This window comes from Artemia sp. Qi Xiang Cuo, chromosome 21 (assembly GCF_049724085.1).
Source record: "Artemia sp. Qi Xiang Cuo chromosome 21, ASM4972408v1, whole genome shotgun sequence".
NCBI lineage: Eukaryota > Metazoa > Arthropoda > Branchiopoda > Anostraca > Artemiidae > Artemia > Artemia sp. Qi Xiang Cuo.
This window is the reverse complement of record NC_142814.1, coordinates 1164774-1182434: the sequence shown is the minus strand read 5'-3', so window position 1 is coordinate 1182434 and position 17661 is coordinate 1164774. Positions and strand designations below refer to the sequence as shown.

General features: G+C 36.3%; 1 protein-coding gene across 1 annotated transcript in view; it reads left to right on the top strand.

Annotated features, from left to right (window-relative positions):
- The window catches only part of Pi3K21B (phosphatidylinositol 3-kinase regulatory subunit alpha), a 293295-nt gene that overhangs the window by 22159 nt on the left and 253475 nt on the right, over positions 1 to 17661 (top strand). The window contains exon 2 of the mRNA XM_089106583.1: positions 3425 to 3607. Coding sequence (XP_088962709.1) covers positions 3425 to 3607 — 183 coding nt within the window. The remainder of the gene's footprint in view (positions 1 to 3424; positions 3608 to 17661) is intronic.

The following is a 17661-nucleotide window of genomic DNA, read 5'->3' as shown; positions in this document are numbered from 1 at the left end:
TTTTTTCCCATTAATATTATTTTCTTTTTTCCATTAATGTTAATTATAGTAATAATAGTTCTCAATCTTGTATTTTTTTTTATTGGTAATTACTACTATTACTAACAACTCACCACTGCACCAAGCCGCCTGAGGCAAGCACAGCCAGGGCCGTCACATAAGGGGGGAGGGGTCATTCGAAAAAAAAGAAGTCAGTGAAATCGTGGCGCTTCGCGCATCGGGTTTTTCCGACGTCAATTAAATTCTTTGTTCGGTTCAATAAAGAACACGGAAATACTGACACACCATCTACAGAAATTTCGATCTTGGTCGGTAGGCTTAGCTGTGATTTTACAGATGGTGCCACAATTTTTTATTGGGTTAGATTAACAGCATTAAGATAGTGACACGATATATACCAAAATTTGAATCTCGGTTGATAAATGCAGCGGTTTTACCGACTCGTTCAGTGATTTTGCGTATTGTATTCGAAACAGACATTATGCTAATTCTTGACAAAAACAGTCAGCAAAAATGACCAGCCAGTCGGTAAAATCACTTGCTCCCCCCAAAAAAATTCTTGGCTAGTAACGACCCTGAACACAGCTACGCACGCTCCACCCCCAGCCCAATTTATTCAAAGCCTCCCTCTTTACACCCTCTCGCTTAATGATTATTTGTAATTATTAATCCAGATATGATCTGTTTTTCCCAACTCTCGTATGTTGTGATTCACAATGTGGTATGTTAAACAGACTAAATTTTATAGGTGTATGTAAACACTAAAAAATGTTTTTTGTTTTCTTTTATTCTTTTTTAGTGCATGTATTATCCCTGAAAAAAAAAACATTTAGCTCCCTCAAATCTCCACAAAAATTAAGGTTAATAAAAAGGATTTTTTTTTTTTTTGTATAAACTTTTGGGTATGTAAGAAGGTTAATTTTCGGGAGATTTTGGAGAACCGAATGTTCTTTCAGGGAAATCTGGGCATGGTGAAAGTACTTGCTCTAATTAAAGAGTATTTAATAAAAAAAAGATCTTTTTAGAAATCAGGGATATAAAAAGGCAGGTACGCCATTTTTTGGGGAGGGTGGAGGAGGACAGGGGCAATTGCTCACCCTGGGTTCGATAAAAACTTTCATTTCATTTTCACTAAAGAAATTGAAAAAAATTCACCCCCTGGCTTTTGCAAAATATCTTTTTTTTTTTGCAAAATATCTTCATTTAAAAAAAGAAAAGAAAATCCTTCTTGCTCTACTTTTTCGTGAATTGATGCCACTGATAAAAGGTCAATTTCTAACGATTTGTCTGAATGAGGATAGGAGGACATGATACATTTCGGAAAAAAAGCGAACTTCCAAGTATCCTAAGAATTAAAAAAGAGTGGAGAAAGGGGACTTAACCAAAAAGATCTTACTTTGTATGAAGGGATGGAGTTAAAAGCGTTTTTCAAAACAAAAATGTCACATATTGCCTTTTGAATTATTGCAGCCACTCTGGATTTCTGGGAGATCTTGTCTTGATATTGGGCAATCATGTGAAGGTATACTTTAATTCAAGTAGGCTACATATTTTTGGGGGTGTCAATAAAGGAAGCAGTTTTTTTTTAATGTTTATTTATTTATTTTTTTAAATTCTTTTATTAAGTTTGTTAGACTGCCGCGATTCAATTAAAAGCATGAGTAATTTAGAATTAAGACTCGCAACCTTAATTTTGGTGGAAATGAATTAAATATTTTAAATACATTTCCTTCAAACCAGCCGAAAACTGGTATGAAGTCTTAATTCTCTCCCCTCCCCGTCTGAAAATCACTTTTGCTTTCAAATCAGATGCAGGTGGCGGAAATTAAAAAAGCTGCCCTTTCTATTTATTAATTAAAATAATTTCCAAAAAAACATATTGAAATTAAGACTAGCAGAAATAAATTCCTATAATAATTCAAACTCAAAACGACCAGAATTTACTATTAAAGAATAAACGAAACCCAAAACGAATTGATATTAAACAAAAAATCATAGCAAAGACACGGATAAAAAGTATTAATGAGAATGAATATATTAATCTTAAAACGTAGAAATTAGATTGAATATTCAAGTTAAACTTAAAACGGACAAGAATCACTACAAACAAGAGTTTTGCTACTGTCCCCTTCCCCTAACTGTGAAAGTCTAAGGTAAAGTATTTGGACAGTGTGAAGTTAGGAAACAATTCTTACCGTACTACAAAATATGCAGAATAATTGCACCTAACACATCAGGCATGCAGACCCGCTATACTTTACTGATGTATATATAAACTGAATATTTGATATATAATGATATTGATTGCTGAAAAGAAAGCTGTTCAAGATTTCTCTGTAATTGTTATTTTTCAAATGTGTTGTAAATAAATAGCCATTAATTCTTATAGTTGGCTTGAAACTGTGAAAATTAAGATAATGAGTTCTAAAGCTGATATGTGAGAGCACTTTCTCTAAGTTAAAACTAGAAAATCAGCAGATTGATTTAAGTTTTAATAGGGATAAAACTGTAGCTGTCGGTTTCAAACTCTGTTAAATCCCTCCAACTTATTGAAACTTGTATCCCCCTCTCTAAAAGCCTTATTTATCTGGGAATGCCCATTGGAAGTTCAATTACGGAAACTATTAAGCTTGCCATCCAAAGTCTTGAAAAAAAGACAAGGATAGCTTATGCGTCACTTGTCTCTAACGTTACACACCTTAGTCGTTTCCATCTTTCTAAACTTTATAATAGTCTAACTGTGCCTCATCTTCTTGCTCTCTATCCTATTTGGCAACTTTTTCCTGCTTCAAAAAAAAAAACTTTTTAAACGGATTTATTTTAAATTTGCTAAATTCCTTTTACATATGCCCCCTTGGACTAGTAACTCTTTTTTTGTACCAAAAATTTAAACTCATTTTTCCTTCCACAATTATTGATAAAAGGGCGACAGATTATAAATCTTCTACCAGTAAACTAAATCATGATTGGTCCTCTTTATTTTCATGATTTTTATGATTTTTTAATGTCTTGATTATCTTGTGATTATGATATATAATTTGTGATTATGTCTATGTTTATTATGAGTGTAAAAACTACTTATTTTTGTTCATTGTATAAGTTTTCTTCTCTTTTCTCTTTTTTTCTCCCCTTATGTACTCTGTCATTTAGGGGATCCGTGCCCTATATATATATATATATATATATATATATATATATATATATATATATATATATATATATATATATATATATATATATATATATATATATATATATATATATATATATATATATATATATATATATATATATATATATATATATATATATATATATGTATAAACATAAGTTGTTATGTAAACATACTTTATAGAAACATATGTTATATAAAAATACATATAAATAATGTTCATGGCTGATATGATCAACTGATATGTTTTAGGCACTCATATGAGACTTCAAGGAGTGATCAATTTTGATACATGTGGCTCATCAGGTGGCTCATCATCTGGTACTTCTACGCCACGAAAAACTTCTGTACATTCCAGGTCAAGAAGCTCACCCTGTAAAGGGCCCTACTCAGAAGACGACTCGGGGTATTGTGGCTCACCGTCTTGGAATGGAGGTGCCCTATTTTTATTACCTTTTTTCTGAAATATTGATTTTCTGATGCCCCCCACCCACAAGTAGCTGCCACTTAGGTACCATTACTGAAATTAATCTCCAGTTAAGCAAATTTCTTGTGAAATATTTTTTCCCCAAAAATACTGATAGCTCAACAGCAGCAATACCAACATTCATTAGGTGAGGGGCAGATTTTTGGGAGGTAGATAAAAATTCACTAAACATGTTTTATTAATTGCCATTTTTGAACGTATTAAAGTGTTAAGGAAATATTTTATTTGGCCCTTTCATCCTTTTTTTTAAAAAAAGAAGAAAAATATTAAAATATTGACATTTTCCCAAAAATTTTATTTTTTCTATAGAGATTGCTGTGTTCTTTTTAATTTCAGGAGAAAACTAGTTTTTTATTTCTTAGATTTGTCTTTTAGTTAAGCTTCAAAGTTTTCAATATAAAAAAAAATATATGTTTGGTAATCTTTCATTAAATAGGGATACAGGAATTGATAGGGATACAGGAATTGATAGGGATACATATTGACCAGATTTATAACATTCTTTTGAAAAATGAACCAATTGTTAGCAGGGGTATTAAGATTTTACAAAATCACCAGGGGACGAGATTAAACTGAGAAAATAAAAAGATGAAAATATCTAAGAAAAAAAACAAAAAAAAACAAGTATTTTTTTGTGTTTCTCACAAGTTTTATTTTTCGTTTTCCTCGGTGTTTTTACGCTTCACTTTGTACTGAAATCTGCTTTATGAACACGATACAGTAAATAATCAAATTTATTATTGTCCAAAATGCACAGATAATGTCAAGAATGCCCAAGGATCAATTGGAAAAATAATGTCTGTGACATTCTTCATTCTGAATGAACCTTCATATTTTTAAAGCTATTCCATATTTAAATCACCAAAACAAACTTATTGTTTTGGTTGTTTTTATTCCCCTCTCCTTTTAATCCTAAAATGTTTCCGTTTTTTAATCTTTTGTTTAATATTGGATTCTATTTTATTATACCCTTTCGTCGGCTGTAATTCATTATGAAAAATACAGTTTTCAAAGGAAAACGTGCTTCAATGATAGTAAAGAAAAGGATTATTTCGCAACAAAATAATTTACTTCACTTCCATGTTTATACTTTTTCTCTCAGTTGCTTTGGGGTTGTCATCAAAGCAACTCTATTAGCTTCTGTGACCTATGTGAATCAGTTGCGACAATTGTATTTATTAATATTGGCGGTGGTTTTATTTGTTTTTAGTTTATTTTAGTTTGTAATCTTTGTTTCTTCTGTGCTGAAAACGTCTCGTTTTCATACAGGTGAAATATCTGCGTCGTTTTAGTTTTTTATCTTTTCTCTCTACTAGCCGCAGTCTCGTTTGTTTGTTCGTCAGGGAGTTTCTTCTCTCTTTGTCGTTCTTTATCATGGCTGGCCAGTTCAGCTTAAGATCTTTCAAACGGGGGTTGAAAATTATATTGCTGAATTAGACAGTGTTTTATTAGTAATTACTTAAGTAATAAAGTTAATCAGTGATTAAGATTATTTTAATCAATAGGTTTAATTCCCTGATTCAGTTTTTCAAAAATTACAAGTAATATACGTGGTTTCCCTTTTTTGAGTTTGTATTAGACAAAATGATTTTCCAATGAGAAAAATTGGAGGAACGAACGAAGCAACAAAACAAAATTGTTTTAACATCTAGACAGCAAAACAATAAGTATTTTAACATTTCATTATGATTATGACAAGCATTCGGAACACAGATTTAATATATTTATATACTTTTTAAGCGCCGAAACCCATTTAGGCAATGAATTTTCATCTGATGAGCCCCGATATGTGGTGATCACCTGGGGAACATAATGTTTTTGTAGATTTAAGGTGCTATAGCTTGGTTTTGGAACATTGATCTATACTTATTGGTGTTGATTTTGCGATATTTTGGACTTGATTTTTGGATTATCGGATTGGATATACTGTTTTGTCCTAGGGAGCTGGATGGATGAGTAAGGTCTATACCTTGTTCAAGTGCTCATTTATTTAAGTTACTAAGTAGGAAGACAGTTTTTTTTTTTTTTTTTTTTTTTGCCAAGTAATTACCGTAATACATTATATATATATATATATATATATATATATATATATATATATATATATATATATATATATATATATATATATTGGCCCTAGAAAGTTGGCCGAAAAGGACGGTCTTATACAGTCTGTCATCTTTCATCTGTAGAACGTGTCCTAGCCATCTCAACCTTTCTCTAATTATAGCCCTAGAAAGCTTGACGTCTTTTAACATCTTCACTACACCACCTAATAACACTAATAACACCTCCTAGTTTAGTGAAGCTGTCCATTTGATCAGTCTGCTCATTACCCAACAGCACTCATTACCCAACAGCACCGTTTTATCTTCACTTATTCTTAGCCTTAGTCAATTAATTTAGCCAAAATTTTGGCCTTAGCCAAAATTAATTTTAAAACCTATTCTTGTATCCTGAACCCGCAAAAGCTCTAAAAGTTCATTCATTTTGCTAACTTTATCATCTAGGATGCTTAAATTATCAGCATAATATAAATCCAGGAAAATTTTACTTCCCCATTTGATTCCATATTGTCCCATTGCCTTTGCTATACTGTTTACTTTTAATTTTATTTACAACAGTTCTCAAATAACCAACGTGAATTTTCATCCTGAAGTCGGAAATGAGCCGAGAACGGTTGGAGCGTAAATTGCTGATAATATTGATGCCCAACTGCCTAAAAGACGCTACAGAGAGGACAGAAAACAGTTGGTATGACAGAGGCGTTGCAAGTGAATAGGAAGAACAGCCAAAGATAAGGGACTTGCGCCCTAAGAATTCTGAGATTCCTAGATATCTTCATTTTAATTTGATTAGTATATAACCTAAATGAAAGATTTCCATCAAGAAGAATATCCAGGAACCGAAGATAATGATCGCCAGGTCTACTGAGAGAACTCTTTGAAGTATGAGTTCCCAAAAGTTGGGGACAAGCCTGAGAAATCCGTTAGAAAATCAGGGAGCTCGACCTAGCAATATTCAATGCTAGGCAATTAACATCGAACCACAAAATTACTCTCTGAAACAAAACACTCAATTTAATATAGATCCAAAGTTTTGTTCGGAAAGTTTTGCTTTTTTTGGGGGGGGAAGACATACCGTATATCTTGTGAAATGTACTTATTTTGGGAAAGACATGCCATATTTTGGATTAAATAAGAAAAACTGGCATCATATATTTAAGAAGGTTAAGTGATAAAACAGATAGTAAGGATAAAGTGACATCTTCTATAAACAATTTCTTGTAAAAGTAGATGACATTATTTTCCAACACCTGATATAAAGAAAGTTGTCATTATTGTTATAGGCAACAGCTGTCATTTATTTTGGAAAAGAAAATTTATTTTGTACTTAAAGTGTCATAATTGGGGATCAATTTTGGTGATCGATACTTAAGTAGCAATTATTTAGAGAAGGGAGGGGGTTTTAGTTACGAAGAGAAAAAAGAAGGAATTTTGTCTGGAAATTATTGTCTACTACTAAAAATATTGTAAAAATGCTTATATGCACAAACACAACATCTTTTGGATGCGTAAACACATTTCTAATGCTAAAATTCTACCAATAATGCATTACGGTAATTCTACCAGCTATGGGGTTTCAAGGTAGTCAAGAAATTAAATATACCCCACCTTCAATACTTTAGGAGAGTAGTTGGGCTCCCTATGACAGAACCAACGTTAGTACTCTAAGGAGACTTGGGTATATTTCCCAAGTCTCCTTATTGACAAGAGCTCCCCAAGCCATCCGATTTTGGCTTTAAGTAATAAAGTTACGAGGTGATAGGTTAGCTAGGGCAGCGTATGAGCAATTATTAAGCATTAGGAAACAGATGCTTTGGCCATTCCGGGTTAAAAAGTTGCTTGATGGGGCAGGTTTTTTGTATTTATGGAATGATGGTATGGGTCCAAGAAGGGGCGTATCCATGTTTTTTTTCTTGGGGAGGGGGTTACAAAAAAACGCATCAAAAATTTGTTTATATTGATTTTTTTACGTTTTTACGAGTCAGACAAACATTGGGGGGGGGGGGTGTTGAAGGAAGCATGCGTCGCAAACAGAAGCACATTTGCTTTGGTTTTGATTTTAATGTTTGTACTTACGTGTATGTAATAACGACTTTTGTATATGAGCCTCTGGTTTTCCAATACAATTTATATTATATTATATATTGGAAGGAGTGGCTTCTCCTCTGAAGCTTCCACCCGTTTTTTTTGCATGCCTTCACACCCTTGCTAGTCGACATACACATTTTCAGAGGCAACGCTGTAGTGTTGCCTATAGTAAAGGCCATACGGCTCCAATGTTTTATTATTATTATTATTTATTTAATTTTTTCTTTCCCAGAGGCACTTCATATGGAAGGGGTCGTCGTAGAAGCCATTTTGTTCAGCGTAGTTGGATTCCTGATAGAAAATATATTTTTGAAGAGGACACTCCCCCACAACCCTCAGGGCAAGGGTTTTAAGTTATGCCCTGGGGGCATATAAGGTTTTTATAGAAGGCGTTGTCTTTGAGGATGACAACTCTCCCACAGCCCTCAGGGCAAGAGTTGTAATTTAAGGATTCATTTCCCCAAACACATCCAATCAAAATTTTGAGATTGCCATTTTGTTCAGCGTAGTTGATTTCCAGATAGAAAATATATTTTTGAGGAGTACACTCCCCCACAACCCTCAGGGGAAGGGTTTTAATTTATACCCTGGGGGCATATAAGGTTTTTATAGAAGGCATTGTCGTAGAAACTTCAAAAAAGGCTCATTCGATTGAAAATTCAAAAAGCTAGCGCCCTTTTTAATAGTCGAAAATGATTGGAGGGCAACTAGCCCCCCCCCCCCCCCACGCACATCATTCCCCCAAACAAATCCAATCAAAATTTTGAGATAGCCATTTTGTTCAGCGTAGTTGGTTTCCTGATAGAAAATATATTTTTGAAGAGGACAATCCCCCACAACCCTCAGGGGAAGGGTTTTAAGTTATGCCCTGGGGGCATATAAGGTTTTTATAGAAGGCGTTGTAGTAGAAACTTCAAAACAGGCTCAATTGATTGGAAATTAAAGGGCTAGCTCCCTTTTTAATAGTCGAAAGTGATTGGAGTGTAACTAGCCCCCCTCCCCCCCCATGCCCATCATTTCCCCAAACACATCCAATCAAAATTTTTAGATAGCCATTTTGTTCAGCGTAGTTGATTTCTAAATAGAAATTATGTTTTGGAGGAGGAAACTCCGTCACAACCTTCAGGGCAAGGATTGTAAGTTATACCTTGGGCGCATATTATATTTTTACAGAAGGTGTCGTCATAGAAACCTCAAAACGGGATCATTTGATTGGAAATTCAAAGGACTGATGCCCTTCTTAATAGTCAAAAGTGATAGGAGTGCCACTAGCCCCCCCCCCCCCCCACCCATTGTTCCCCCGAATACCAACAATCCAAATTTTCAGATAGCCATTTTGTTCAGCGTAGTTAGTTTCCAGATGGAAATCACGTTTTTTAGGAGGATCCTCCCTCAAAACCCTGAGGGCAAAGGTTGTAAGTCATGCCGTCTGAACTTATAATGCTTTTATAGAAGGCGTTGTCGTAGAAACTTCAAAAAAGGCTTATTCGATTGGAAATTAAAGGGCTTGTGCCCTTTTTAATAGTCGAAAGTGATTTGAGGGCAACTAACCCCCCCCTCACGCCAACCTTTTCCCCAAACACATCCAATCAAAATTTTGAGGCAGCCATTCTATTTAATGTAGTTTTCTGGTCTTGAAATTAGGTCTTTGAGAATGACAACTCCCCCAGAGATCTCGGGAACAGGGTTGTAATTTAAGGATTCATTTCCCCAACCATATCCACTCAAAATTTTGAAATAGCCATTTTGTTCAGAATAGTTGATTTCCAGATAGAATATAGAACATATTTTTGAGGAGTACACTCCCCCGCAACCCTCAGGGCAAGGGTTTCAAGTTATGCCCTGGGGGCATATAAGGTTTTTATAGAAGGCGTTGTCGTAGAAACTTCAAAAAAGGCTCATTCGATTGGAAATTCAAAAAGCTAGCGCCCTTTTTAATAGTCGAAAGTAGTTGAAGGGCAACTAGCCCTCACCCCACGCCCATGATTCCCCCAAACGCATCCAATCAAAATTTTGAGTGAGCCATTTTGTTCAGCGTAGTTGGTTTCCTGATAGAAAATATATTTTTGAAGAGGACACTCCCCCACAACCCTCAGGGCGAGGGTTTTAAGTTATGCCCTGGGGGCATATAAGAATTTTTATAGAAGGCGTTGTCGTAGAAACTTCAAAACAGGCTCAATTGATTGGATATTAAAGGGCTAGCTCCCTTTTTAATAGTCGAAAGTGATTGGAGTGTAACTAGCCCCCTCCCCCCCCACGCCCATCTTTTCCCCAAACACATCCAATCAAAATTGAGATAGCCATTTTGTTCAGCATAGTTGATTTCCAGATAGAATATATATTTTTGAGGAGGACACTCTCCCACAACCCTCAGGGCAGGGGTCGTCATAGAAACTTCAAAAGGGTCTCAATCGATTTGAAATTGAGAGTTCTAGTGCCCTTCTTAGTAGTAGAAATTGATTGGAAGGAAACTAGCCCCCCTCCCCCCACGCCCCTCATTCCCCCAAATAAATCCAATCAAAATTTTGAGATAGCCATTTTGTTCAGCGTAGTTGTTTTCCTGATAGAAAATATATTTTTGATGAGGACAGTCCCCCACAACCCTCAGGGCAAGGGTTTTAAGTTATGCCCTGGGGGCATATAAGGTTTTTATAGAAGGCATTGTCGTAGAAACTTCAAAACAGGCTCAATTGATTGGCTAGCAATCAATGGGCTAGCTCCCTTTTTAATAGTCGAAAGTGATTGGAGTGTAACTAGCCCCCCTCCCCCCCCCCCTCCACGCCCATCATTTCCCCAAACACATCCAATCAAAATTTTGAGATAGCCATTTTGTTCAGCATAGAAGATTTCCAGATAGAAAATATATTTTTGAGGAGGACACTCCCCCCGACCCTCAGGGCAAGGGTTTTAAGTTATACCCTGGGGGCATATAAGGTTTTTATAGAAAGCGTTGTCGTAGAAACTTCAAAAAAGGCTAATTCGATTGGAAATTAAAGGGCTAATGCCCTTTTTAATAGTCGAAAGTAATTGGAGGGCAACTAGCCCCCCCCCCCCACACCCATCATTCCCCCAAACACATCCAATCAAAACTTTGAGATAGTCATTTTGTTCAGCGTAGTTGATTTCCAAATAGAAATATTTTTGAGGAGGACAATCCCCCACAACCCACAGGACAAGTGTTTTAATCTATGCCCTGGGGGCATATAAGGTTTTTATAGAAGGCGTTGTCGTAGAAACTTCAAAACAGGCTCATTCGATTGGAAATTAAAGGGCTAGTGCCCTTTTTAATAGTCGAAAGTGACTGGAGGGCTACTAACCCCCCCTCCCACGCTCATCTTTCCCCCAACACACATTTACGCACAACATTGACATAACCATACTATTAAATGTAGTTTTAAGTTTTGGAAATGAGGTCTTTAAGAATGACAAATCCCCCGGAGCTCTCGGGGAAAGAGTTATAATTTAAGGATCATTTATCCAAACACATCCAATAAAAATATTGAAATTGCCATTTTGTTCAGCGTAGTTGATTTCCAGATATAAAATATATTTTTGAGGAGGACACTCCCCCACAACCCTCAGGGCAAGGGTTTCAAGTTATGCCCTGGGGGCATATAAGGTTTTCATAGAAGGCGTTGAAAAAAAGGCTCGAAACTTCAAAAAAGGCTCATTCGATTGGAAATTCAAAAAGCTAGCGCCCTTTTTAATAGTCGAAAGTGGTTGAAGGGCAACTAGCCCCCCCCCCCCCCCATGCCCATTATTCCCCCAAACGCATCAAATCAAAATTTTGAGAGAACGATTTTGTTCAGCGTAGTTGATTTGCAGATAGAAAATATATTTTTGAGGAGGACACTCCCACACAACCCTCAGGGCAAGGGTTTCAAGTTATGCCCTGGGGGCATATAAGGTTTTCATAGAAGGCGTTGTCGTAGAAACTTCAAACAGGCTCATTGGATTGGAAATTAAAGGGCTATTGCCCTTTTAATAGTCGAAAGTGATGGGATTGCAACTAGCCCCCCCCCCCACACCGATCATTTCCCCAAACACATCCACTCGAAATGTTGAGATAGCCATTTTGTTCAACGTAGTTGATTCCAAATAGAAAATACGTTTTGAGGAAGAAACTCCCCCACAACCCTCAGGGCAAGGGTTTCAAGATATACCCTGGGGGCATATAAGGTTTTTATAGGAGTTATCGTAGAAACTTCAAAACAGGCTCATTCGATAAGAAATTAAGGGACTAGTGCCCTTTTTAATAGTCGAAAGTGATTGGAGTGCAACTAGCCCCCCCCCCCCCCCCGACGCCCATCATTCCCTCAAACACATCCAATCAAAATTTTTAGATAGCCATTTTGTTCAGCGCAGTTGATTTTCAGATAGAAAAATATGTTTTTGAGGAGGACACTCCCCCTCAACCTTCAGGGCAAGGGTTTTAAGTTATGACCTGGGGGCATATAAGATTTTTATAGAAGGCGTTGTCGTAGAAACTTCAAAACAGGCTCATTCGATTGGAAATTCAAAGAAATAGTGCCCTTTTTAATAGTCGAAAGTGATTGGAGGGCAACTAGCCCCCCACGCCCATCATTCCCCCAAACACATCCAATTAAAATTTTGAGATAGTCATTTTGTTCAGCTTAGTTGATTTCCAGATAGAGAATATATTTTTGAGGAGGACCATCCCCCACAACCCTCAGGGCAAGGGTTTTAAGTTATGCCCTGGGGGCATATGAGGTTTTTATAGAAGGCGGTGTCGTAAAAACTTGGAAATTAAAGTGCTAGTGCTCTTTTTAATATTCAAAAGTAATATCCGGGCAACTAACCCCCCTCTCACGCCAACGATGTCCTGTCGCACATCCTATCAAAATTTTGAGACGGCCGTTTTATTAAACGTAGTTTTATTGTCTGTACATTAGGTCTTCGGGGATGGGAATTTTTCCGCAGCGCCTAGGGCAAGGGCTGAAATTTAAGGATTATCTGAATCCTTCCCAGTATTTCTTATGGAAGGGAAGGTTGTATAAACTTTGGAGAGGTCTCATTTGACTGATAACTGAAAGTTCTTGTTCACTTTTTAAGAGTCAAAAGAGATTGGAGGGTGACTCGCCCCCCCCCCCTCCGCCACGCCGTAAATGCATCAGATAAAAATTTTGAGATTGCAAGTGAAATGGTCTAAACCCCCGGATTGGAGCTATTTTTTCGATCCATTCATTGTTGTCAATCGCTGTCCACAAGTTATGCAAGCTGTTTATTGTTCATATTTATTGTTCATGGTTTGGCACACAACCATTCTATGGCACACAACATGTGCCATTTTATGGCACAAACATTTTATGGCACACATTTTATGGCACACATGGTTTGGCACACAACCATGGTTTGGCACACAACCATATTATTGTTCATGCTTTGGCACACAAATTCCTATTAAGGTCAATTCCAAACAGTCGTGATCTCTTTGTGTCAGCAAGTGAAATGGTCTAAACCCCCTTATTGGAGCTATTTTTTCAATCCATTCAATATTGTCAATGGCTGTCCACAAGTTATGGAAGTTGATTATTGTTCATATATAAGGTCTTTATCAAAGTGGTAATCGTATAGTCTTTCAAAAAAGTCCTTTTCGATTTAAATCGAAATGTCTATATCCGTTCTTTCAAAGCAAAAAATAATTGAACAGTAAGCCCTCCCCTCCCCATGTCATAAAAACTTGAAACTTTTCGCAATCAAAAACGAACAAAAATTAATTAAAAAAAAACTTTCCGAAAAATAAGTTTTTTCAAAGAAAAGTAAAGGCCATTTTAAACTTAACCTCAGGAGATACAAATACCTGTTAAAATTCAAACTCAAAACGACCAGATATTACTATTAAAGAATAAGTGAAACCCAAAACGAACAGAAATTAAATAAACAATCATAGCAAAAAACATACAACAAGTAATAATATAAATGAATGAATAGATCTTAAAGCGAATAATGCTTAGATTGAATATGAAAATCAAGCTTAAAACGAAAACAAATATTTTGCAATTAAAGTCTAAATGAAACTTAAAACGAATAGAAATTAAATAAACAATCCATGCGAACAAACATACAATATATATATTAATGTTAATGAATAAATAAATTTTAAAACGAGTGAAACTTAAATTGAATATGCAAATAAAGTTTGAATCGAATAAAAATAACTACAAATAAGAGTTTGGGTATCGCCTCCCTGCAGAAGCCTAAAACCTACTGCGTCATTGGCGCTTTACTGAAAACGAATTATATTACAAATGTTTTCTTTTGTACTTAATATTGAAAATAAATATTAAAATTACAGTAAAATTTAGAACTGATGAGCTGTTAGCAATTAATATCACTATGCATCAAATATTCAGTTTAATTTATCAGTTCTTTCCAAGATTGGTCAAGACAAATATAGTTTCACTGCAAACAAAATTTGGATACTGCCCCCTTCTTTAACTTTAAAAACCTAAAGCCTTCTGCGTCCTTGGCGCTTCCATTAATACCATTATATATCTAATATTCAATTTGATTTTGTTTATACTTTCCAAGACTGTTCAAGACTCATATAGTTTTGCCATTTTTTTTAACTATTCCATTTTTTCTAACTAATCGTGTTGGTTTGTTATGAAAACATTCTATGGCTTCTAGGCATTTCTATTTGAGCAGAAAACTGCACCTTAAACTTTGTGGAACATGCATTTTCTTGCATGAAACACCAAAATATAATAAAATATCAATTTTCGGAGTGTTCCACTACTCACAAGTAAGTGCGATTGGTATTTTTGAATCCGCATGGTGCATTTAGGGGGTGGAGGGTAGGATAGTTCTCGAAGCAACCCCATTCCGTCGTGGTATGAGTCACACTTCCAGCACCTGGCGTCCGGACTATCATACAATCTACCAAGCATACAACTACCCCAAATCACTATCAATAAATAAATGAAACCCAAAACGAACAAATATTAAAATAAATATTAGAGTCAAACTCAAAACGAGCATAAATTAATTTTTCAGTTCAGTTCAATATGGGTTTTAATTAAAAAAAAAATATATATAAAAATACACTTAACTTAGTTCCTTGTGCATTGATGCACGTTTGGGCCCGTAATAATAGCACACTCTAAATACAGCGTGGCCTCCTGTCCTCTTCAATTTCCACCCCGAACCGCCATCAAATAACAATAAATTTAACACAACTTCTCCTCCACTCACACCCCTTGAAGTATTAAACTGAAATATGATAATTAATAATAATATCGAAAAATTCTAAGCATAATAATAATAAAATAAATCTAGTAAATAAATATTTAATCTTTTAGATATTTTTTCACATTCTTTTTAAAGGAGCCGAGAGACCTATGTGACCTCAGCTCTTGCGGAAGTGCATTCCACTCTCTAGCACACGCAATTCTAGGAGAAAATTCTGACCTAGCTGTCGGTGTCAGGGGTATGTAAATATCTGATGAAGATCGTGTATTTAAACTATGGATTTGTGATGCTAGTGTGAATAAGCCTCTAAATGGTGATGGGAGTGTTCCTGAAAAATATTTAAAACAAAAAACGGTGCAAGATAGTCTGTAAAGTGATCCCATTGATAGTCTGTTCGGTGCTGGGCCTAAAATTTGAAGTGCTTTATTGTGAACTGAGTTTAGTCTCTGTAAATGTGTCTTGAAATTAGATTGCCAAACCGTAGAACAATATTGAATGTGGGGCTTGATAACTGCATTGTAAATCAGGATCAGTATTTTTTTAGGGAAATGGTGACTGATTTTTCTCAAGATTCCAAGGTTCCTTGAAAGCTTCGTCTCGACACTTGCTATCTGGTGTCTGAACAAGAGGTTTTCGTCGATCAAAACCCCTAGGTATCAAACGTGTCCTTTTTCTGGTCTCTTGATAAGTCCACGAGAGGTTTCAATCCCAATCACATCAGGAGCCAGCGAATCTATACGTGAAAAAAATAAAACACTCGATTTGTCAATGTTGATGACTAGACGATTTGCGTCCATCCATAGGTACGTTTCTTCAAGAATGTCTTGTAGCTTCGTTTTGAGAGACTTAATGTTCCATTCTGAGCTTGCCATAAGTGAGTCATCCGCAAATACCGTTAGTTCATCCTCGGTTTCTACTATAGACCCCGGCGTCGCTTGTGGGTGACATAGTTTGCAGCAATAATGGCTACGACTTGCAGGAGTCAGTACTTGCTGAAGATCATTTACGTGAACAAGAAACAATACCGGTCCCAATTTAGAGCCCTGTGGCACCCCGCAGTTAACTACGACATAATTTGTATGGTCATTTCCTGTGTACATTCGACGATTTTCCAGGTAAGACTTAAACCAATCTAGGACTTGGCCACCAACTCCAATATGATCCAGCTTTCCAAGTAATATTTCGCGTTGCATGCTATCAAACGCTTTCTTAATATCTAGAAGCACTGCTGCAGGTAAAGCACCCGAATCTAGAATTCTGTTTACGAATAAATTTAGTGAAGTAAGGGCATCTTCGGTTGAACGGCCAGCCTTACACCAAAAGTGGCGTCTGTTAAAAAAGCATTGTGCATATCCATGTTGGTATAGCTTGTTTCCCAATGATGTTTTGAAGATTCTTAAAGAAACTAGTAACGGTTAAATGTTTCTATAATTTTCTATGTTTTCACGACATCCACCCGTGTGAAGAGGTATTATTTTTGCCTTTTTAACATTTCAGGAAAGATCCCTTTATCTCATGAAAGATTTACAAGGTAAGTTAGCGGCTCAGCAATGGCCGTCACTACTGCTTTCAGTGCCTTTGTGTGGACCAGGTCGAAACCTGAAGCAGAAGAGCCCTTCAAATTTTTTACGAGTGATTCGAGCTCACCTGGTGTTACAGGACTCACTGCCATTGATTTCATACACTTCTGACCAAGGTATTCTTTGTATGACTTAGATGCTATCCCGACGGAATTTGCTGTGGTATCGCCGATATTTGTAAAAAATTTACTTAGCTATGCGGCAGCCTTTGTAGGTTCTGTAATTTTTTCATCATTCACGACCAATTTCGCTGATAATGAGGAAGACTTAGTGGTTGGCCGTAGTACTGAGTTGATAATTGGCCAAACTTTTCGGCCATCCTTCCCACTTTCCGTCAGATTTTGCTGCAGGTAGCCACGCTTTGCTCTTCGTAACACAGTCCGAAGTACTTTCCTGTATTGCTCATACTCCTCTAGCCACACTAAGCTCGGAAAGCGTCTATACTCTCCCCAAAGGTTTTTTCTTATTCACACAGGCCAGAAGACCATTCGTCATCCAGGGGCTAATTGGCTGGTCTTTTTGTCGTTTATTAGTTCTCGGGTTTCTCAAGCAACATCTACTGTATACATCCAAGAACGTCCAGTGAAATGACCCAAATGCTTCGTTTATATCTTGAATCTCCATTACGTTATCCCAGTTTAATTGCTCTAGCTCCTGTTTTAAATTCTTCAAGTTTTCCTTTTTTAAACGTATAAGTGTTAACATAGAGATGATCTGTGACCTTATATTATCTGGTTCTGAATGGCCGTGTTTTGCATGACTGGGAACGTGGTCTGTTGTTTCACTGACAAGGACCGTCACTGACTCTGGAAGCAAGGAGCTGACTATGTTGTCTATAAGTGAATGCGTACTCTCAGTAACCCGTGTCGGAATCGTAACAGCAGGATATAGGCCTGAACCTGCCATATTATTTAGCAAATCTGCTGCTTCGGCCGTTAGCAGAATACTGAGGTTAATGTTAAAATCTCCCATGAGAATAACCTAATTCCTTTGTCACTGCGTAAGCTCCATAACTTGAACAATTTGTTCCATAAACTGAGACATTGGCCCTGACGT